The following is a 22,403-nucleotide window of genomic DNA, read 5'->3' on the forward strand; positions in this document are numbered from 1 at the left end:
TGATGGTGGGCCTGCAAGCTGAGAGGTCAGACACACTCTCCTGTTACCAGCTCTACAGTGACTCACAATTAGGGAAACAACTAGCTCAATTCATTTTGTTACATCTCAGGCGATTTTTAGACTTAGAGTTGCCTCTGACTTTATTCCCTGTTTCTATCCTCGCATCTATCTAAAGCCAGACCATGTACTTTCAACCCCCTTGGTCCCTGAATGGAAGAAAGGGAGATATTTATTGGGGGCATATGTGCCAAACTCTGTACTATTTAGCCTCCCCACAACCTTATAACATTGATAGGCTTGGTTTTTTAGGGTTTTTTTGTTTGTTTTGGGTTTTTTTTGGGGGGGCGTCATTTTATAGATGAGACTAAGAACCAGAAGTGGTTTTTTTTAAGACAATATTTTCGATAGTATTTTTTTATACAGTATTTATCAACAAATACTGTCTACTATGACCCAGACCTGTGTCAGCTGATCTTTGTTGGGAAACAAAACTGAGTAAAACAGTGGCCTCCTTTGAGTGTCTGGCCTAGTAGGAAGACAGTTCAGTTAACTGGTAATTCCCATGCAGGGTGTACCCTGCCCTAATAGAGGCAGATTGGGGGGCTTTGGGGCCAAGATAGGGGGTCAAGGAGGAACTTCTTGGGAATGCAGTCAGAACTGAGTCTTCTTAGTTAAATAGGAGCTTGGTGATATCTCATCAGGGGAATGTACATTCGAACCACAGTGGGCTACCACCCCACACCCACATATTGGCAAACCTTTTAAAAGTCTGGCAGGGCTTCCCTGGTGGTGCAGTGGTTAAGAATCCGCCTGCCAAGGCAGGGGACACGGGTTCAAGCCCTGGTCCGGGAAGATCCCACCTGCCGCGGAGCAACTAAGCCCGTGCACCACAACTACTGAGCCTGCGCTCTAGAGCCCGTGAGCCACAACTACGGAGCCCGTGTGCCACAACTACTTAAGTCTGCACTCCTAGAGCCTGTGCTCTGCAACAAGAGAAGCCACCGCAATGAAGAGTAGACCTGGCTCGCCGCAACTAGAGAAAGCCCACGTGCAATAATGAAGACCCAACGCAGACCAAAAAAAAAAAAAAAAGGCACTATTCCCATCATTTCAGGGCCCTAGCCTTATGACCTTATGACCTAATCACCTCCCAAAGGCCTCATCTCCAAATACCTCAATACCAATTTGAGGTTTAGGGCTTCAATATAAATGGTGGAGGTGGGGGGAGAGACACAAACATTCAGTCTATAATAGTGGGTTAAACATTTGATTTAGTAATTTTGGAAAACCCGAAGCCTGCAAGAGGTGGGTCTCCAGTGTATCTGGAGATCTTCCCTTCCTTCCTCCCAGCTCTCCGCACCCTGTCACCCTTTCACCCCAGGCTCATCCCCTCGTGGGTGTTAGGATGGCTGCTGGGGTTTCAGGCATCACATGCTCACAGTTCAGTTGGAAGTTATTAAGCTGGGAGGGCAGGATGGGTTTGGGATGGGAACTAGTAACTCCTTGTCTACAGGTCTGCCTTTTTTCAGGATGGGAAGTATTCCCTTTATATTTCACTGGCCAGACTTGGGTCATAGGTCATACCCAGGGCAATCACAGGCAAAGCGGCTTAGCCATGATTCCCATCCCCATCCCCAACTAAATCAGGGGTGGGTTGAGAGGGGATGAGCCCGTTGGATATGCAAACCCTAACAAAATGAGCAGGGAAATAAATATTGAACAGGAATCAAATGTCCTAAATGCCTTTATCATCAGATACTGCCCTGATTTTCACAAGCGGTGATTTAGCTGACAGAAGTTAAATGTTACTGTTAATATAAAGCAAGGGCGGAAGTTCCGAGGGCGGTATCAGAACACTTGGTTGCCCTACAGACGGCTGGGTAAGAACGGAGTGAGGAGGGGTTGCTAAAATGTGTGGGATTGCTCGGGGTTGGAGACGTCAAGACCAGGGAGGCCCAGGGGGCCTGGGCTTCTCCCACCGCCAAACTTTTCTGGGAAGGAATACTGAGGGAAAACAAATCACGCTGAGTAGTTGAATTTCCCTAAACTTTTTTTTTTTTTAACCCTGCATCTCTAATGTCAGTCTGGTAGTTTCCTGAGCAGAGCACGTTCTTTCTGCATAATCCATTGGTGGATTTCGACCCTAAGTGGCTGGGGACGTGCCCGGTCGCCTGGGCCCTACCTCGCCGGCTCGCGGGCCGGGCGCCCAGGTGGGGTTCGGGCGGGGCGGGGGCGGGGGGACCCGGCTCCCGGCCGCGCGCCGCCCTCCCCGCCCCCCACCCCACGCGCGAGGCCTTGTGGGTAACGCGGGGCGCCAGGTGACAGCTAATGGCGGCGGCCGCCTGAGCCGGGCGGGCGGCAGATCGGGGCCGCCAGAGGCGCGCGGCTGGACCTTCCGGGGCGCCGCTCCCCTCCCGACGGCGGCTTCCCTGCGGCGGCGGCGGGCTCGGCGCGCCATGGACAGGCCAGCGGCGGCGGCGGCGGCGGCGGCGGGGGGCGGCGAGGGCGGCGGGGGCCTGGGCCCGGGGCCGGCGGGCGGCAGGAGGCCCCCTCGGGTCGCGGGGGCCCCCGCCGCCGGCTCCCGGCAGCCCAGCGTGGAGACCCTGGACAGGTAAGCGGGGCCCGGCCGCCGCGGCCTCCGGCTCCCCGACTCCCGAGGGCCCCGCGCGAGGCCCGGCTGCCCCTTCCCCGCGCGCCGGGCCGAGGCCGAGCTGGGGCGTCCCCCTCCCGCGTCCCCTCCGGGGCCCCGGGAACCCCCGCCTGGTCCCCGGGGCCCGCACCTGGCTCACTTCCGCCTCGCGCCGGAGCTCCCCGCACCCCGAGGGGCTTCACAGCTGTCAAACCGCGTCCCAGGCCGCTTCCTACTGCACCTTGGAGCCACCTCGGCAGCCCTTGCCCCGGCCACGCATCGTTTGGGAGGAAATTTCGCCCCGGCGCCCCTTTTTTAGCGTGACCTTGCTTCGTGTGATCTGAAGACCCAAATCCCGCCGCCGCTGCTTGGGGTCTTTGATGCTGGGGTTGGTAGGGGGCAGTTGGGGGGCGGAACCCCGTGGGTGTCGGGCTAGCGCAGATAGAGGCAGATACCCTCATTTGAAAAGCTGGGATGGAAAACTTCCAAACTGCTCCCGATTCGAGAACACATCATCGTTTACTTTCAGTTCTTCACACTTTGAAGGAACCGGTTCATTGTTTTCACAAACACGTAAGCCTACTGCTTCTTAGGCAGTCCGAGAACTAAGATGAATCAGTTAGAAGCACAAACCGACCAGATCCAACTGGGAGGGCCACCCTGACACTCGGGACAAGGGGTGGGTGATCCCATAGCCTGGAATGTGCAGCTTTTCCACATCTTGGCCATTTCGCTGACGCTAAATTGCAATTAGGCGAGACATAGTGTTGTAACACCACTGGGTCAGTTTCAGATGCTGGTTCCTGCCTGTCTCAGTCACACCCCTGAGCTGAACTTTTGGGAGTTTCCAAAGGCAGAGGAACAACAAGAAACATTCCCTTTGTTTCTACCTCAGTGTAATTACAATGTATTTTAATAAAGTAATTACCTAAGTGGTCAGCTTCACTGAAAACTAATCACAGCCAAGACAGTACGTGGAATGGTCAGGGATTCACTCACCTGCAGATACTCTGCAATGTATGAGGGCTTGGAGAGTCAGAGAATAACGCCCGACGGCTTTCGCTCTCTGGCTTACCATCTAGTGGAGAATACAAACAAACCAGCCATTGAAATCAAGTGTGATAAGTGCCAGGGTGGAGGTACGCTTGGAAGTGCTCTGGATGTGGTGTGCGTGGGAATCATCTGAGAAGCTTTTTAAGAACACCAGGCGGCCAGACCCCAGTCCTGAGGCTTCTGATTTAGGAGGTTTGGGTGAGGCCCAGGAGTTAGAATTTTTCAAAAAGGCTCCACAGCCTCAGCTGTGGTCCACTGCACTGCGGTACACGGAGGTGGGATATTCGCTTTAGTTTTTAGTGGCGGGACGGGGGCAGGGGATGCTTTTTGGCCGCAGGAGTGGAATGTGCAGCCATGTGGGCTGGATGCTGGATGTGGGGAACTGGTAATAGAGAAGACTTGCGGGAAGGCAGGAGTTAGATCCTGAAGGGGCCTGTGTGCCTTCCAAGGAATTGTGCCTTTGTCTTCTGGGCCGATGCGTCTCTGCTCAGTTCTGTATAACCTGAGTCAGGATCACCTCCAGTGCTTGATTCAAATGCAGACTCTTGGATCCCACCCTAAATCTAATCCACCATTTCCTGGGTAGAGCCTGAAATTCTGCATTTTTAATAACCACCTTAGCTACAAGTAGGGTGGGCTTTGTGCTCTCTTTGGCCCCAGATGGTACAGGGTACTGGTCGAGCCAGTGTAATTATCAGTAGCATCCTTCTGCAACTCACAATAGTGTCTTGGTTTGGATGAGAAATTATATGGTCACCCTAGTTATGGGGGGCACAAAAGGATTTCCATCAGGGGAGCTACAGGATGGGGTAGGCATTTGAGAACAATTGCTGTGCAGTAGTGTTGTGAATGGACTGCAGGTGGGCCGTCTCACTGAGTTGGGTTAAGTTGGTTCTGGAAACGCTAATCTCTCAGTCATTTATTCTGCGAATATGAGTGCCTGCTCTGTGTCCGGCACTGTTAGCCCTGAGGATACGGCAGGGAACACACACACACAAATCCCTGCCCTCGTGGAGCATCTTTGTAGTGCGCGAGAGAGAGAGAGACAAAAGAACACGTCACATGTGTTCTGTGTTAGGTGCTGGGGAAGAAAAGTCAGCTGGGAGGGGGTAGGAAGTGGTGGGGCTGTGCGTTCTGGGGAGTGGTTGGAATTTGGTGCAGCGTGGTCAGGGAGAGCCTAGCTGAGAAGGGTGGCCTTTGAGTAGCACCCCAGAAGAGGTGAGGGGCCTAGTCATGCACATATCCAGGTGGCAGCACAGGCCTGTGCTCCCTGACGCGGGAGGGTGAGCCAAGGGTTCAGGGCTCAGCCAGCAGACCAGTGTCACCAGCAGGGAGGGAGCTAGGGAGACAGCAGTAGAGGATAAGCTCAGAGAGGTCACAGGGGCAGATGGTGGACAGTCATGGGAGCAGAGGAGGGACAAAACCTGGTGTGGATTTCAGGACGCTCTCCACGGCTGCTGTGTGGACAACGCACCGGAAGGGGAAGGAGTAGAAACAGAGTCTAGCAGGTGGGAGGCTGTCGCAGTTATCAAGGCGAGAGAGGATGGTGGCTGCGACCGGAGCCGTGGGCTGGAGGAAGGGAGAAGTGATCCGATTCAAGATATCATTTGAAGAAAATCTGCAGGGTAGAGCCAGTAGGGTTTGCGAAGATTGGTTGTCGGGTAGGAGAGAAGAAGAATCAAGGACAATCCCAATGTCTCTGGCTTGCGGAAAACGATGTTGCTGAGATGGAGAAGCCTCTACGTGGAGTGGGGTTAGGAAGTTAGCAGGCTCTCAGCCCTGGATATAACAGTAATGAGATATCAGTTGGATTTCCCAGAGCAGATGTCAAAGAGGCAGTTGGTTTATTTAAGCCTGGAGTTCCGGGGTGGTGTCTGGGCTGGAGACCAAAATTTGGGAGTCACCAGCATAGAGGTGGGGCTTAAACTCACAAGGTGGGAGAACACGGACAAAGGATGGGCGTCTGGAAAAGGTAATTGGAATAGGGATGGGCAAGGTGCGTTCTTATGATACTTAGCAGATAAGAGTGACGAGACTCGGTGAGCATTCAGATGTGAGAGCGAAGTGGGGCGTGGGCTCCAAGGTAAACCCCAGCTTTGGGGCCTGGGGCCCCTGGGTGAGGCTGTGCCTTTCCCTGACTTAGGAAACGTGAGGCCTGGAGGGGCAGGTTGCAGGCTGGGCGGCTGATGCTGGTCTGGACACGTGGAGCCGGCAGGGTCTCTGGGACCGACCAGTGGAGCTGTCTCATGCGATCCTCGGTGTCCAGATCGGGGGAGTCCAGGCTGGAGAAACAAAGCTGGGAGCCCCCAGACTGCAAGTGATCGTTGCCACCAGGAGTGTGGAGGGAGACTGCACTGGCTAAAGAGCAGAGAGGGGGGAGGAGACGTGGCCTTCCTCCTCAGTCCCGGCGTTGTGACCGGCTCTGGTTCACGTTTTTCTTTTAAGAGACCCCCAGAGTAGACCCTGGCTCTGCAGCTGTGGCTCAGCCGTGGACCGTGGGCCCTCCCCTCTCTTCTGAATACCGTACTTCTCTTAATGCTGACGGAGCTGTGGGCCTGCGAGAGGATGTGGCTCACTCGAGGTCACGGAGCTAGCTGGTGACAGAAGCAGGACCCGGAGCCAGGCCTCCTGTCTACCAGCCCACCATGCCACCCTGTTTATAACTCTGTTGACAGGATGCTTCTGGTTGCAGGTACCAAAAACACAGATCATTCTAGCTCCAGCCATCACTGCTGCAGCCAGGGCGAAAGATGGCCGCAGGCACATTCAGAGCCAGAGTTGCAGACAGTGTGGATGAGGCTTCTCATCTCTGTTTTCTTCATGTCTTACTCTCTGCCTCTGTGGGTTCCTCGAGGTGGTGGACGTGGGGAGTGGCCTCCGCCAGTGCTGGGGGCGGGTTACACAGCTCCGGACCCAAGAGGAAAGCTTGGGGTTTCTCGCCTCCAAGTGGAGGAGGAGGAGCAAGGGGTCGCCCTCCCCCTCCTGCAGAATCCTGTGACACTCCCCACCGTAGAGAGGAGTGTCCTCACTAGAAGGAAGGGGAAAGGAAGGTAGAGGATAGCAGCAGCCCCCCTCCAACCCGCCCCGTCCATGGTGGGTGAACAGGTGGGTTCCTGCTGTTAGATTTGCGCTCAGGCCCAGGTGCTGGCAGAGGAAAAGGCAGCTTGGCAAGAAAAGCATGGGAGAACCGGACAAAAAAGGTGCCTTAGCCTTTAAGAGGAAACTAATATCCCTCCCTTTCCCCTCCTTCTTCCTCTTAGTTATTAATTGTGGTAAATAGAGTCTTGGCGTATGACAGGAATGTCTGCCCATTCAGCGAATGTTTTGACTTATATTTTCGGCCCCACAGGTAACTACTAGGCTGTCCTGGTCAGAGAACGCAATTTAGATCGCTCGTAGAGCACATCAGATGTCTTTATTTCACTAGTTACGTTATTTTACACACTGCCTAGGGATTCCAGGTTTTTCTATCCTTCCAGTACACGAGTGTGGATTTAATTAGTGATGAGATTTTCAAAGGTCTGGAACACTGTTTACAGTGAAAGCTACCTGCAAGGTAAACTTTCATAAGTATCTTTTGCCCTTTTACTTGATTTCTTCAGTGCTTTCATGAGTTGAGAGAGGAGCCTGGCCTCTGGAGGCAATTTTTAATTCCCTCAGTGCTTACTTTGCTTACGTGGTCCTTTAAGTCAGATGAGCACAGCCCGACCACTTACCAGCCGTGTGACCTTAGTCGAACGCTAGAGCCTTAGTTTTCTCCTCTGTAAGGTGGGTCACTGTGAGGCTCGGGTGGTGCTGTGTGCAGAACTGTGTTGAACATTTGAGAGCAGCACACAAGCGCGAGATGCCATTTTCTCTGCGTCCTCGTGTTCTCCTGTAAGGCAGTGCCTAGCATCTGTGGCGCCGGCCTCTGTTTTGCCCTGTGGTTCTGTGAGTTGGTCACCGTTGGTGGTACCATATCCTGGAAGGACAGCCCCACTACTTTGTGACGGGCCATGTCGCCTCTGCACCTCAATTTTCTCATCGCAGAAACCTGTTGGCTAGTCCCTGTTCTGCCTTCTTATCACATGCGGTTGTCAGGCTCTGATATCATAATGGCCTGGAAGAGCCTTTTGTACGTTGTCAGAGCACTTACAGAAATGTAAGGTCGCATTATTACTACACACAGGACATAACTTTTCTAGTCTGTTCTTTTTAAAATCATACAATCAGCTTTGCTCCATTAAGAGTCACTTTGATTCGCTTGAAATTACATCGTTTTCTAGATTTAAAACCACCAGCATGAAATTGATTGCATTTTTGAAAAGCATATGCTGTAAGATAAATATTTCACTTTAGAATTAATTTTCTACTAACATTAAGAATATTCACTCTATATAATTGTAATTGAGTGATATTTTATTAAATGCTGGAAAATAACGTGCTTAACTGTCTGAGGCCTAGAATCTTAACCTTAAAATAAATTGGTTGATTCATTTCAAATCAACCTGGAACCTAATCTTACTTCCTAGTGGTCAGTCGATATTTCAGTTCTTACATTAAATGTAAAGGTAACCAAATAGTCTAATTAAAGTTCATTCTCTAAAAAAAGAAATGTACATATATCCCTAGTCAGTGCTCATTTTTCTCACTCAGAGCCTATGTCTTAAAATATTTTAATTGCACTATTTCTTTTAGTCCTACAGGATCACATGTTGAATGGTGTAAACAGCTTATAGCTGCTACAATTTCTAGTCAGATTTCAGGTTCAGTGACATCAGAAAATGTATCCAGAGATTACAAGGTAAGCGGAATTGAGTCCTTAATTCATTTTCAATATGCTAAGTAGCCAAGAAGCATTGCAGTTTTAATTCGAGTGAGACTTTGGCCCCTTGATGCTCACCGGCCATTTGCTTGGGAACAAGGGTGAAAGGGTCTCTGTTGTTATAGATCTGAACTTTAGAAGAGACATTTTTACCAGGATCTAGTATATGCGATCATAGTTTTATAATTGAGAGGAAAAGCTGACTTTAGATTATGATCATTCTTTTAAAAATCCAGATCCATTTTATTATTTTATTATATATTATATTTTTAGATTTGATTATAATAAATGCCTATATTTTCTTTATTAGTATTCTGAATTTCAGAAAATGTCTGATAGATAGTATTTCCCTAACTTCACAATTTGTTTCTGTATTTATGTACTACCTATGGGTTTTCAGCATTAATGTGTGATACTAGAATGCAAAAAACTTGCAAAATCTCAAGAATGTTGTATGGGCAGCCTCATTTTTTAGTCCTTATTGAATTGAGAAATCTCTTCTTGTTTATTTTAAAAGTTGGATTCCCTGCTTATTCTAAAGTTAAGAGTGATAAGCTCCTTGTCAGCAGAGACTGGGGCTCTTTTTCTCACCACTGCTCCCCCAGCACGATCCTGGAACATAACAGGTGCTCAATAAATTCTTGTTGAATCAATTAACAAATAAAACGCTTGCGTGCTCCATCTTTGTTAAGGCTAAAGACTAACTTTGTTTTAATGTCAAGAAACTATTAACAGGTACATTAAGTGAAACCATGTTTACATTTCAGTAGTACAGTTTGCTTGAATTGAGGATTCAGTTTATTATAGTCATTTTTGCCCACTAGTAAGAGAGAATAGATTTTCACAAGTATGTATGAATTACATTTTAGTATCCTGTCCTACCCTAGGTCAACGGCTCTCAAAATCATAGTCCTTGCCAGGCATCAAATCTTACAAAGAGTTCAAGAGCTACGATAACGATGTTAAGTCATTCTTAATAGCTGTCCGTGTTGAAGGGCTCTAGCCTCACTTCCTCTTTAGCCCGTCCTGTAACAAGTGCAGAAACTGACTCCAGAGGCTGTTTAATTGAGATTTGGCTATGGTGCTGGACTTGCTTCGTCCAAGCCATTGGATGCTGTTGCTTACGCCTCCCAGAGGAGAGCATGGCTGGAGATGAACAGAAATTGGATAATATGGCCAGCCAGAAGAGTGGCAGTATAGTTCTTGATAGGTTTCTCCGCTATCTGGTTTTCGTGTTTGCCCACGTCGGAGGAGCTGGGGCTCCTGTTCCTCAGAACCTGACTGGGCAAAATGTGACTGCCGCTTCCAGGTGGGAGAAGCATTTGCTGCGTCACCTACGCCTGAGTGGCTGGTCACTGGGCAGCTGCTGACCCCACTGGTCCCAGGTGCCCTCTTGCCCCACGTTAGCGGAGAAACTGCCCTACTGAGTGGAGAGGCTCAAGGACCCATATTAGCAGAGAATAGCTCTTAGACCTCGGATTGATTTTCTTTATGGACAATTATGTGTTAACTGTAATGTTTTCATTATGGTTGAATAGTTGTTAGTGCTGTGTGGGTTCTAGAAAAGGACGGTGACTGTGTGCATAGCTGTCTAACCTCTACATTAATAGATCAGAGTGCATCTACACTTCAACATGAAGCAACTAAGGTTTTAAAAAAATTTTTTTAGTTTATTTACGAATTTTGTATAGCAGAATTAGCTCGTGTTGGAATGGTTTAACAGATGGTATTCAGAGAAAAAGAAGGCTTTTCTATATTTTGTAAATTGAATTTTAAGTGCCTACATCAGATCATTGCTAAAGCTTTAGATGAATTATTGTAAGAGAGCATTTTTAAATCATTGTCTTTGTTAGATTCACCCTGTAACCAAGTCTGCAAATTTGGTGTTAAATTTATAATTCAGGAGTTGTTATGTTTTCTTCAAGGAGAGAGTTCTTTTAGATAATAAAAGCATAAGATGTTTCTAAACCACAGATAATTTTACATGCTGTGTGTAAAGTAGTTCTTAGAATCAGGGTAACCAGCATGGGCCTTTGGGACACCTCTGGCATGGGAGCCAGAGGGGTTGGCCCTGAAGGTCCAGATACAATTCCTTGAGGATTTAATGTGCAGTCATCCGTTGATAATATTTGAAATTATATATTGTGCAAATATCTTATTTGAAATACACACTCAATTTGGGGGTTAATTTATTATAGGTTAAGCTCAGTGTCAGTAATGAAACGGGAGCAGATGTCTGTGGAGCAGAGCGCTTGCACCTCGGTTTGGAACGCTGACTGCGCTCTCAGCTGTAGGCTGCGGCAGCAGCCTCATCAGCCCTCTAGCATGTGCAGCGCTCTATGGTTTTGTAATACTTTTGTGACGTATCACCCATTTACTTCTTAAAACAACCCAGTGAGATGGCTTTTATTATAATCATCATTTAACAGATGAGTGAAGCAAGGCTCAGAGCGGTTAAGTGACTTGCTTAGTATCATGCAGTTAGACTTGGGGTTTGAACCCAAGTCATCCTATTGAAAAGCTAGAGTGATTTTTAAAATTTTGTACTGCCTTCCTGTTCACTGTTTTTCAAAATGTGGCCCTTGGGTGTTCCCGCACCAGCACTCCCTGGGGTGCCTGCAGAAATGCAGCTTCCATGGTCCCCGTCCCCTCAGTGAATCAGAATCTCTGAAGGCAGGGAACAGTGTGTCTCATGCATTTCTTTCTTTCTTTTTTTTTTGATGGTGTATTGTTACTTATTTTTACAAGATTGGGATTATATCCTACACATTATTGTTAAATTTGCTTTTTTAAAATTGGAGTGTAATTGTTTTACAATGTTGTGTTGGTTTCTGCTGTACAATGAAGTGAATCAGCTATGTGTATACATATATCCCCTCCCTCTTGGACCTCCCTCCCACCCCCCACCCCATCCTGCCCATCTAGGTCATCACAGAGCATCGAGCTGAGCTCCCTGTGCTATACCGCTGATTTCCACTAGCTACCTCTTTTACACATGGTAGTGTATTTATGTTAAACCTAATCTCCCAATTCATCCCCTTCCACCCCTGTGTCCACACGTCCATTCTCTACATCTGCGTCTCTATTCCTGCCCTGGAAATAGGTTCATCTGTACCTTTTTTCTAGGTTCCACATATATGCATTAATACACGATATTTGTTTTTCTCTTTCTGACTTACTTCACTCTGTATGACAGACTCTAGGTCCATCCACATCTCTGCAGATGATCCAATTTTGTTCCTTTCTATGGCTGAGTAGTATTCCATTGTATATATGTGCCACATCCTCTTTATCCATTCATCTGTCAATGAGCATTTAGGTTGCTTCCATGAGCTGGCTATTGTAAATAGTGCTGCACTGAACACTGGGGTGCATGTGTCTTTTGGAATTATGGTTTTCTCTGGGTATATGCCCAGTAGTGGGATTTCTGGGTCATATGTTAATTCTATTTTTAGTTTTTTAAGGAACCTCCATACTGGTCTCCATCATGGCTGTATCAGTTTACATTCCCACCAGCAGTGCAAAAGGGTTCCCTTTTCTCCACACCCTCTCCAGCATTAGTTGTTTGTAGATTTTCTGATGATGCCCATTCTAACTGGTGTGAGGTGATACCTCATTGTAGTTTTGATTTGCATTTCTCTAATAATTAGTGATGTTGAGCATCTTTTCATGTGCTTCTTGGCCATCTGTATGTCTTCTTTGGAGAAATATCTCTTTAGGTCTTCCACCCTCATGTATTTCATTCATTCATTCGTTCATTCATTTATTTAATTTTATTTTATTTCATTTTTGGCTGTGTAGGGTCTTAGTTGCAGCCCGCAGGATCTTCATTGTGGCATGTGGGATCCTCCACTGTGGTGCACAGGCTCCTCATTGCAGTGCGTGGGTTCCAGAGCCCGTGGGCTCTGTAGTTGTGGCACGTGGACTCTCTAGTTGTGGCCTGCGTGCTCAGTTGTTGCGGTGGGCGGGCTTAGTTGCCCCGCAGCATGTGGGATCTTAGTTCCCCGACTAGGGATCAAACCTGCGTCCCCTGCATTGGAAGGCAGACTCTTAACCACTGGACCACCAGGGAAGTCCCTATTTATTTCGTACAATAAATTGTAAAAAGTTCAGCTTCCCTAGGTTTGTATCTGTTGAAATTGGTGATGAGACCATACATTTCTGGTACATTCCCACAAACCTGAATAATTAGCAACTCATGTTAGATTTTAGAGTACAATCGTTTTATTATTTACCCATGTCATAAATTGACAGTTAGCTTAGGGTCAGATCACCCAAGGTGTGGTAAGAATATCACTGGCATCACATGAGATGAGTTTAGATGATATGCCCATGGACATATTTTAACAGTTATGTAATTATTTTAATGTGTAGTAGAAAACCTGGCACATCAGACTTGTGATTTAATGGGTATTATTACTTAAAGCCAGGTGAAATATGAAAAAGAGTGGATTTAAAGTCAACATAAAGGGTTTCCCTGGTGGCGCAGTGGTTGAAAATCTGCCTGCCAGTGCAGGGGACAGGGGTTCAAGCCCTGGTCCGGGAAGATCCCACGTGCCACGGAGCAACTAAGCCCACACACCACAACGAAGAGTAGCCCCTGCTCGCCGCAACCAGAGAAAAGCCTGCGCGCAGCAACGAAGACCCAATGCAGCCAAAAATAAATTAAAAAAAAAATAATAAAAGTCAACATAAAGATAAATACTAATATTAGTACAGGTGATATGCATATAGCAAACCAGACTTGTAGAGGTGGTATATAAGATGACAGAAGTTTGGAAAACATTGTCCCTGTTGAAAGAGTAGATAGCTATTATGTGGATTATGGATTAACTAAATTAATAAATGTATGCCTTAATGCCAAGTCATCCTGAAGATTTACCTGATAATTAAGAGTACTAGAAGAAATGTAATAAAATGTTTTGTTTGCCCACCCCCTACTACTAACTCAGTTGCTTCCATTTTTAACGGGCTAAGAAAGAGTACAAATCTCTCTCTTGAATTTGTCAAAACATTTAAGAACAAGATCTGAATGTCATGTTCCAAAGATTAGATGAAAAAGTACAGTTATAACTTGAAATGAAACATTTTTAGGAACTATTAGCAGAAGTGACACAGTTGATCAGCTTCCATTGTTTGCAAAGCAGAACTAGGCCAAGAAGAGGGAACATGGTGGAGTAGTACAGATGGTACTGGTTAGCTTTGTGACCTTGTATAACCTCTGAGTGTCTGTTTCCTTTTGTGTAAGGTTAAGAGAATTTGGATTAGATTTGAAGTCTCTAAATTCCTTTCTTTCTAGAACATTCTTCAATTCTGTTTTGTCCAAAAGGATTTGATTCTGGCCAGCCTTCAGGAAATTAGGACACTATAGTTTTAATGTGATCATACTCTTTCCTCTGGCTCCAACATTGTCGTCGTCGTCGTCGTCGTCGTCATCATCACCATCATCACCATCACCACCACCCCTCTGTCCTTCTCCTCCTGTTTCTCTTACTCTCATCCCTGCACACACATTAGTTAGATCTCTTCTATAAACATTCTGAAGAAAAAGGAGAAAATGGAGAGAGTCCTGTACTAAATGTAATCATTTAATAGGTTAGTACAGTGATTAAACTCTGGATCCTAAACAAAAATTTCCAGAAGGGCTTTGGAGGGAAATGGGATGCAGTGTGTGGGAAAGGCTTCATTATGCTTGAGCTCGGTCTTAGTTAATACTTCTTAAATTGAGTACTAGTCTAGAAGGAGGGAAGCTTGAGCACGATCTTTTCGAATTCATGACCATAGTCCACTGTTAATAGCTTGGCTTCGTGATCTGTTTATTAAATCAGAGTTTGCAAACACAGATGTCTACAGGGTATAGCTAACAAGCTAAACAGACATGGCTGTGGAGAACTGGAGACTGCAGCATGTCCCCCTAAAAACAATTAAATTACAAAAACAACCCTGCTACTGCCTGTTTGAGCAATAGGCCTCCAGTTGGTAACCACTGTAATATCAAAGTACTATCCTATCTCTCAGGATTACTTGTGGAGTAGAATTATTTCTTAAAAATATCAAGATTTGGGCTTCTGCTTCTGGAAAGATGGAGCAGATGTACTTTTTTCTGATTTTTCACTCTCAGTACAAATAAAAACCCTGGACGTTATCTATAAAATAGACGTAAGAATGCCCTGAAAGGTAGAGAGAAGGCAGACCGGTTAGGGACCTCAGGACCTAAGGAACAACAGGGTGGTCCTATCCCTGGGTTATGTTTTTGCCATATATAACCCAGACTTGTTGCTGAAGAAGCCAGCAACCCAGAAATGCCAACGGGTGCAGACAAGAAAAGCCTAGTCTCTCTAGCCAAAGGACAGGAAGGGGGCAGCCGAGTAGAAAGAAAACTTTTAGACAACTCACCACTGTGCTCCGGCCCCACACCCACCCCGCCAGCAAGGCCAAGCGGGGAGCCTAGATTCCACCGTTGCCAGGCTGTAGCAAGGCACAATGACCCCTGCAGCTGTGGTGTCGGAGGCCTGGTGGAGAGTCAGGACTTTCACTACCGCCCACTGGCAAGGAGGCCACACCTCCACTGTGGTTACAGTGGCGTCAGTCATGAGTGCTCCTGCCACTCCCAGCTGGGCAGGTACGGGCGGAAGCCTAACTGGGAGCTAGAGCGCTCACCCCCACCCAGAAGTAACTAGGAGGCCCCTGTCCTTTGATGGCAGCGTTGGCCGAGAGGGAAACCAGGACTTGTACCCACACCTGGCTGTAAGGAGGCAGTGCTCACCGCCCCTCTGCTCCTACAGCAGCGGCAGAGAAAGCAGCTGCAACAGAAGGGTTACATGAGACCCGCACTCTTCTAGTATCCAGAATGGCCAGATTTCCACTGAAAATCGTTCATCATACCAAGAGCCAGAAAGATCTCAAACTGAATGAGAAAAGAGAATCAGTAGATGCCAAAACCGAGATGACAGATGTTAGAATTAGGTGAAAAAGATTTTAAAGAAGCCATCATAAAACTGCTTCAGTAAACAATTACAGATATGCTTGAAACAATGAAGATGTAGAAAGTGAGAGACAAGAAACAGGAAAGTTTCAGCAAGAAAATATGAGATAAGAACCAAATGGAAATTTAAAAACTGAAAAATATGATAAAGAAACAAAAAACAAAACAAACAAAACCACCAAACCCTCAGTGGATGGGTTCAACAGTGGAACAGAGAGGACAGAGAAAAGAATTGGCTAAATCTTAAGGGAATTACACTGAGTAGAAAATGCCACTCCCAAGAGATCACATACTGTATCATTTCATTTGTGTAACAGTCTTCAAATGACAAAATTAGAGAAATAGAGAACAGATTAGTGGTTGCCAGGGGCTAAGAAGGGGAGGGGCTGGGAGGGAACTGGATGTGGCTATAAAAGGGCAACATTAGGTGGTGAGGAAATTGTTCTGCATCTTGGCTGTGTCAGTGTCGGGGTCCTTGTTCTGGTATTGTTCTATAGTTTTATAGTATGCCACCATCGGGGAAATTTGGTGACATGGTACACTGTACATGGAATCTCTATTATTCTCACAACTGCTTGTGAATCAACAGTTATCTCAAAATTAGAAATTTAATTTTTAAAAAGTCAAGATTTTTACAGACTGCTCAACGACTCTATATTGCATGTAGAATAAATTTTGATTAATATTTCTAACAATTCATGATGTATCAGAAGTATTACTTAAATGGAGCGTATAGTTATGCGAATAAAGATGTTAGAATCTGGTTAGTGGAAAGGGTATCAGCAGTTATCCTGTGCTAGTTCAGCTGCAAGTATGCTTATGCCTTTTGTACATGGCAGTTGGGGCCAGCATGCTTCATTGAACGGCTCATTGGGCACATTTCCTGGAGGACTTTAGAGAGTGGAGAGTGATTGTTTCAGGCTAGGCTTTGACAAGAGTCAGGCCAGGTTCAGGTGTGGCTTGTTTCCCAAAGACCAGGGTTGTATTTGGATGACTGGTTGAGATTTGTATTGGCCTGTCCTTGGCCTCTGGCTGCAGCCGGTGGTAAGGAATAAGCTGCGCAGACTCCTGCCTACTGAGGCTCCTGCAGCAAGCGGAGCGATCTCCTGACCCAACAGGTCAAACTCTTTAACTCATTTTGTAGTGGTCTGATTGCTAAAGCAGAATTACTTTATAGACTTTATGCCTAAAACAGAGAACAGTGATGTTTTTACTCCACTATTACAATCTTTTTGTGAAAAGAAGACTCTTAGAGGTGTAAGCTCAAAGATAACTCATTTATAAAAAAAAAAAAACAACTGGTATTTATTTCACTTAGAATCATATGGTTTATCAAAAAGATCATAAAATTTGGAGTCAGGGCACTTTGCCTTGAGTCCAGCCCTGTACCTGACTAGCTGCCCAACAAGTTACTTTACCTTGCTGAGCCTCAAGCGTCCTCATCTGTAGAGTGGGTGTTACAACAGAGGTTTAATGTATTGAAAAGGGCAGCATATGTATGAAATGCATACAGTGCTCATTTACTGTATGCTATTACTCTATGAAAATGTATATATGTAAAAATGACTACAAGAGGAGTGTATTGTAATTGCTGAACGCCAGTCCACTTCCATAAATGTGATGTGAGCACCTAACATGCGCAGGGGCGGGGCTGGGCTGGCCTGTGTGGAATTCATAGAAAAGAGACTCCAAAAAATACAGTACAGGGCATTCTGGGCATTAAGCCTTGAGGGCATTTGTCAGCCTCCTCAGAAGGGAACAGGTTTAGGTGGGGCTGTATAGAGATTAAGAGCGTGGGCACTAAAACCAGTCAGCTTGGGTTTGAATCCCCACCCTCTTAGAACACTTGTGACACCAGATGTGTGGGTTTTTCCCCACACTGACGAATTCTCCAAAACCAGCTGAGTGTTCTACAATTCAATTCGATTCTGATACTAACCAGAGTTAGTGCAGACCCCACAGGTTAAGGGCTCAGTCCCACAGAAGTTCTCACTTCAGATGCCGGTTTCAAGTAGTGGGTACCCAGGTTACCCACAACTTCTGCTTAGCTTGGCTACAAATCGGGGGTTCCCACAAGTCCCTCCTTGAGTCCGATCATTTGCTAGGAAAACTGACAGAACTCAGGTAAACACTGAGGTTTACCAGTTCATTGTATAATAAAGAATATAAAGAAAGATACAGCCTGTGTGGCTGGCTGAGTTCTCGAGGGCCGTCAGCACTTGGAGGCCGATTTGCCCCCCACCAAGTTTAGCTTGGGGAGATGTTTTCTGAAGTCTTCCAATGAAGCTTAAATGACTCCTAGGGTTTGAGCGCTGGTCAGGACCTCACAGCCATTCGTAGACTCGTTTCCTTTTGTACGTGTAGAAACTGAGGCCGAGTGCAGGCACACGGAGGCCCAGAGTCTGCCGGTGAGAGCTGGCCCCAGGCCGCCTGACTTCAAACCACCTCTCTCTGGCTTCGATCAGAATCAGCTTCAAGAAAAAGGAAATGAACCTCTCTGTGCGCCTGAAATGGCTTATTTCAGGAGAGATGAAAACTATAAAGCAGAAACACATGGGTATCAACTCAGGTGACCTCCATTGACCTTCCCGGCCTCCGACCAAGAGTAGGGAGGACTTACATACAGCAGGTGAAGAATTGTGTGGGTGGCAAAGCAGATGATCATCCTGCCCCTTTCCTTTTGATTTAGTTTCTCCTTCCAGTAGCAAAAGGCTTGGTGACAGTGGTATATCTCCTACATCTAAGGCCCAGTTATGCTGCTTGTGAATGCTGCTTTCTAGTTGTCAATTGTTACTATCACTTTACAGACAAAGCATTACAAAATTAATTGCAGTTACAGAACAAAAGTGAAAATAACCTGTTGGAGCAGAGGTTTGGAGGGAGCAAGGAGAAGCGAGGGAAGAGGTTGTGATATTGCTTTCTTCATCCACCCTTGAGGGAGTTAAGAGAAAGCAGATGAACATTTGAAGGCTTTAGTTAATGTGGGTTAATTAAACAGCGGCGCTAGGCTGAGGCGGTGTAGTAGACTATCTGGGTTATAAGTACTTGCTCTGAAACCTTGAACTTGGCCAGATTACTTAACTGTGCCTTGGTTTTCTCATCAAAAAATGGGGCCAATAATAATTTTTATCTCACAAGGTTGTTCTGAGAACGAAATGAGTTAGTATATACAAGGTTCTTAGAAGAGTGTCTACCACCGAAAAATTATTTCATGAGCTTTTTTTAAAATGATGCAGCTGCTGCAGAAGGACAACGATAAAAAACTAAAAATTACAATTTCAATCAGCAGAGATTGGGAAGAGGGAGGGAGTAGTTTGAGAAAGCATATTTCTCATCTAGCTAGGTCACTAGGTACTGTTTAAAGCTGACAAATCAAGAAGTAGTGGTGTAAACATACTCATGGTTATGGAGGCAACCCTCAGAATTAAAAAAAAGTCTCGTTAAACGTGGTTATCACTGACAAATGAAGCTTGGGAGGGGAGACTATTTTGACTTTTTATTACTATGTATGTCCCATTTTGAGTTTTTTATTAACATAAGCATGCATTTTATTTATTTTGTACTAACTTTCCTGTTGTAATTAACAAATGATAAACTTCACATATTTAAAGTATACAGATTGGTAAGTTTTGATAGGTGCCCACTTGTGAAACAAGCACCACAATTAAGATGATAAAAATATTCATCACCACCACCCCCTCAAAAAAAAAGCCAGGTTTAAGCTTCTTAGTCTAAGTAGTCTATATTTAGGAACTTCTGGGCTTTAATTCCCTTTGAGCTACAGCATCCCTTAATTCAGATACCTTTTTTACTTCAAACAGTATTTTCTTTTAATGGTAACAATGATGACCTCTATATTCTCATATTCATGTGATCGTCTTATCTTTCCTGAGTAAAACCTATAAAGCTAATAAGAACCTACAGTGATTTTTTTTTTAAAGTGATCTGTTTTCCATAGAACCTCCAGTGTTTATCATCTGTAACAATGATCGGATTTCAGACTCGAGAGTGGGGAACAGATGATTCATGTCTTCCTCAGACTGTTAGCACTATTCGCTTTTCAAAAGTTCCATCCGTTCTCTGGGCTGTTTCCCCGAACGCTCATGCTGCACGTTCAAGTAGGAGTCACAGGAATAACCTCTCTAAAATCAGTGTCCCGATTTAGTAAAGCTTGGCTTTCCTTGCACAGAGCCTGCCCTCCCCGGCCCTCCCCTCCCCAGCAGCTACCCTTTCCCAGCTGAGGCCACCCCTTCCCCATGCAGCGGGGCTGGGCTAGAGTAAGGGACGGGCACCTTCTCCCTGTGGGGCGGCCGCATCGGGGAGTTTAATTCTGGAGTCCCAAGTGCGAATTGGAAATAGAATTCCTGTAGAAACCAGATTAAGATTTGTGCTTAATTAGGCTTTATGATCCCATTAACGCTGTGGCTGAGCTGTGCTCTGCGCCAGCTGTGGGCGCTTTCGTGGTTTCTTGGTTCGGTTTTGTTTTGTTTCTGTGGGCTGGTTTGGGAGCAGAACCGCCTTTTCATATCATTGTTTCTATGCGGAAAATGCGTTCAGTATTCCAAACAGACACACAAATGAATTTTTCACACACAGCCTGTTCACACTGCCTTGTAATAGCCCTTGACAGAAGGGGTTTGTGTTTAAAATAATGTAGTTTGTCTTAGCCTAAGGGCAATAAGTTTCTCCAAGTCATAGACTTGCCTGCAAATTATAGGACAAATGTGTTAGGATTGATTGGATATCGAATGGAACTTAGAGGGCAAATGTGTTAGGATCGATCTGCTCGGTTTTATTTGGAGGCGTATGATGTTTCTTAGGGCATGGGCTGGCGAACTTAATGGCATCTTTCACAGGTCAGTAGTGACGTGTCCGTGCTGATGATGTTCTGTGTTCTAACTGACAGGTTCTCAGGAGGCCTGATACAAGGGTAAGGATATTTGGCTTTCAGCCCATGGGCCTCCTCCTCGTGTGTTTCTGTGCTTTATCGAACACTTAGTCTATTTAGCGTTCTTTGCCTTCTCACTGATTTTATGAGTCACTCAGATCAGTTTGCTCTGCTGTGTCATAGCTTTCAGTGTTCACTAGAAATGCTTTATTTGTTACAACGTTTCTATGTGCGGAAAAAGCCAGTGTGTGTGAGGGCAGGATGCTAAAATTGTTACCACTGTGCAATACTGACTTCTGTTGTGTTACATGAATTCTGACCAAATGGGTATTCATGGCACCGGGTTTATAAGGCTAGGCCTACAGAGTCCTCTTAATTTAACCTCGTTCGTCATGTAATTCATGCTGAAGTATTTAATAACAACAACAAGAACAACAACAAAGTGGTCAGTTGTCCTCCTTCCTGAGTAGGAGATCTAAGTAAGATTTCAAGTCTTGATTACAAGATCAAGTAAGATTTCCTGTCTGCATGCTGAATCCCAAAAGCAGAAGTGCTAATCTTGAAGATAAATTTAGCAAAATCAGCCCCATTTAGTATTTCTTAAAATATAGAGGTAGCTGTTACAGCTCGTAGATTATAGTTTATAGTTTCCTCATGATTTTCCTTCCCTTTATTTCAGAATATTCATAAAACAAGACAAAGATTGGTAATGTGCATGCATTTAAACCTGAGTATCAGATGTTGAAAATTAACCTATTTCCATTAAATGACAACAATGTGGATTTTGACAGAATCATTTCATGACTTCAGTTTTAAAGCTTTAATCTTATTGAAGCCAATGAAGTAGTACAAAAATAAGCAGGTTAAATCAAATTCTTGTTATTCTAGTTGGTTTTTCTTTGTTTAATTTTGTTTTTATCATGTTTTCTTTTGCTCATGGGAATCATTTTCTTTCACTGATTCACATTGTTAAATATTAGTGTTTGGCTTTACACTTGCATGGACTTTGAAATGCTGTGGGTTTTTTTTTTATTGTTGTTGTTTAGTCATTCATTCTTCTGTTTTTAAAATTTTTATCAAAGAATGATTCCGTTTTCTTTGTATTTAAAAAAAGAATGTAAATTTTAAAAACCTGGCTGCATTTAAAAAATTGTCCTGCTCTGAAGGGTAGCAGTACCAACTGTGTACTAAATTCAATCTGATGATAAAGTATAAAAATATTTTAAGTAGCTATTTTATTGTATTGACAAAAATGAAAGGTGGGAAAGAGTAAATTCTTTTAAAGCTTTGCTACTTCTTCACTGATTGCCTCTTAAAGAAATGTAGTCATTAGAACCAAAGTTTCTTGAAGGAAAAATATATTGATGCTAAATTTTAATATTTTCAGCCTCAGAGACTTGATACAACTTTTAAAAGGTGTTATAATCTTGTCATCTTCAATATTCATGCTCATTATACCACCTGCTAAACTAAAAGTCCAAGTTCTTAGAGTTTCAAAAACTGATTCCAGGGGCTTCCCTGGTGGCGCAGTGGTTGAGAATCTGCCTGCCAATGCAGGGGACACGGGTTCGAGCCCTGGTCTGGGAAGATCCCACATGCCACGGAGCAACTGGGCCCGTGAGCCACAATTACTGAGCCTGTGCGTCTGGAGCCTGTGCTCTGCAACAAGAGAGGCCGCGATGGTGAGAGGCCCGCGCACCACGATGAAGAGTGGTCCCCACTTGCCACAACTAGAGAAAGCCCTCGCACAGAAACTAAGACCCAACACAGTCATAAATAAATAAATAAATAAATAAAAGAACGTGAATTTCTTAAAAAAAAAAAAAAAAAAAAGAAATTGTTAAAAAAAAAAAAAAAAAAAAAAAAAAAAAAAAAAACTGATTCCATAAAGAAATTAAGAAGAGTATACATGTAAAGGGATTGGAAAAAATTTAGATAAAGATATGTGACGCTTTTCTTCGAAGCACGTTGATACTGTAATTAGAAAGATTTAGTATGGTTTTGAGTCATAAATCACAATATTTAATTAGCAGTAAGTAACAGA

The 22,403-nt window shown here is 45.1% G+C and overlaps 1 protein-coding gene across 15 annotated transcripts in view; it reads left to right on the forward strand.

Annotated features, from left to right (window-relative positions):
- The first annotated feature begins 2,281 nt into the window (after positions 1–2,281).
- The window catches only part of MTMR1 (myotubularin related protein 1), a 67,469-nt gene continuing 47,347 nt past the window's right edge, over positions 2,282–22,403 (forward strand). For 4 of the 15 annotated variants that reach the window (XR_014258610.1, XR_014258611.1, XM_082445768.1 and 1 more), the window contains exons 1-4: positions 2,285–2,611; positions 8,360–8,465; positions 20,378–20,401; positions 21,039–21,065. Coding sequence is in view for 11 of the 15 variants with exons in the window: in XM_082445768.1 (XP_082301894.1) it covers positions 2,457–2,611; positions 8,360–8,465; positions 20,378–20,401; positions 21,039–21,065 (312 nt within the window). In the remaining 4 variants the exon portion in view is untranslated. Of the gene's footprint in view, positions 2,612–8,359; positions 8,466–9,035; positions 9,113–20,377; positions 20,402–21,038; positions 21,066–22,403 lie in introns of those variants that run through there. The other 11 variants (XM_082445770.1, XM_082445762.1, XM_082445773.1 and 8 more) reach the window with 9 other exon arrangements.

Source organism: Balaenoptera physalus (genome assembly GCF_965194825.1).
Source record: "Balaenoptera physalus genome assembly, chromosome: X".
NCBI lineage: Eukaryota > Metazoa > Chordata > Mammalia > Artiodactyla > Balaenopteridae > Balaenoptera > Balaenoptera physalus.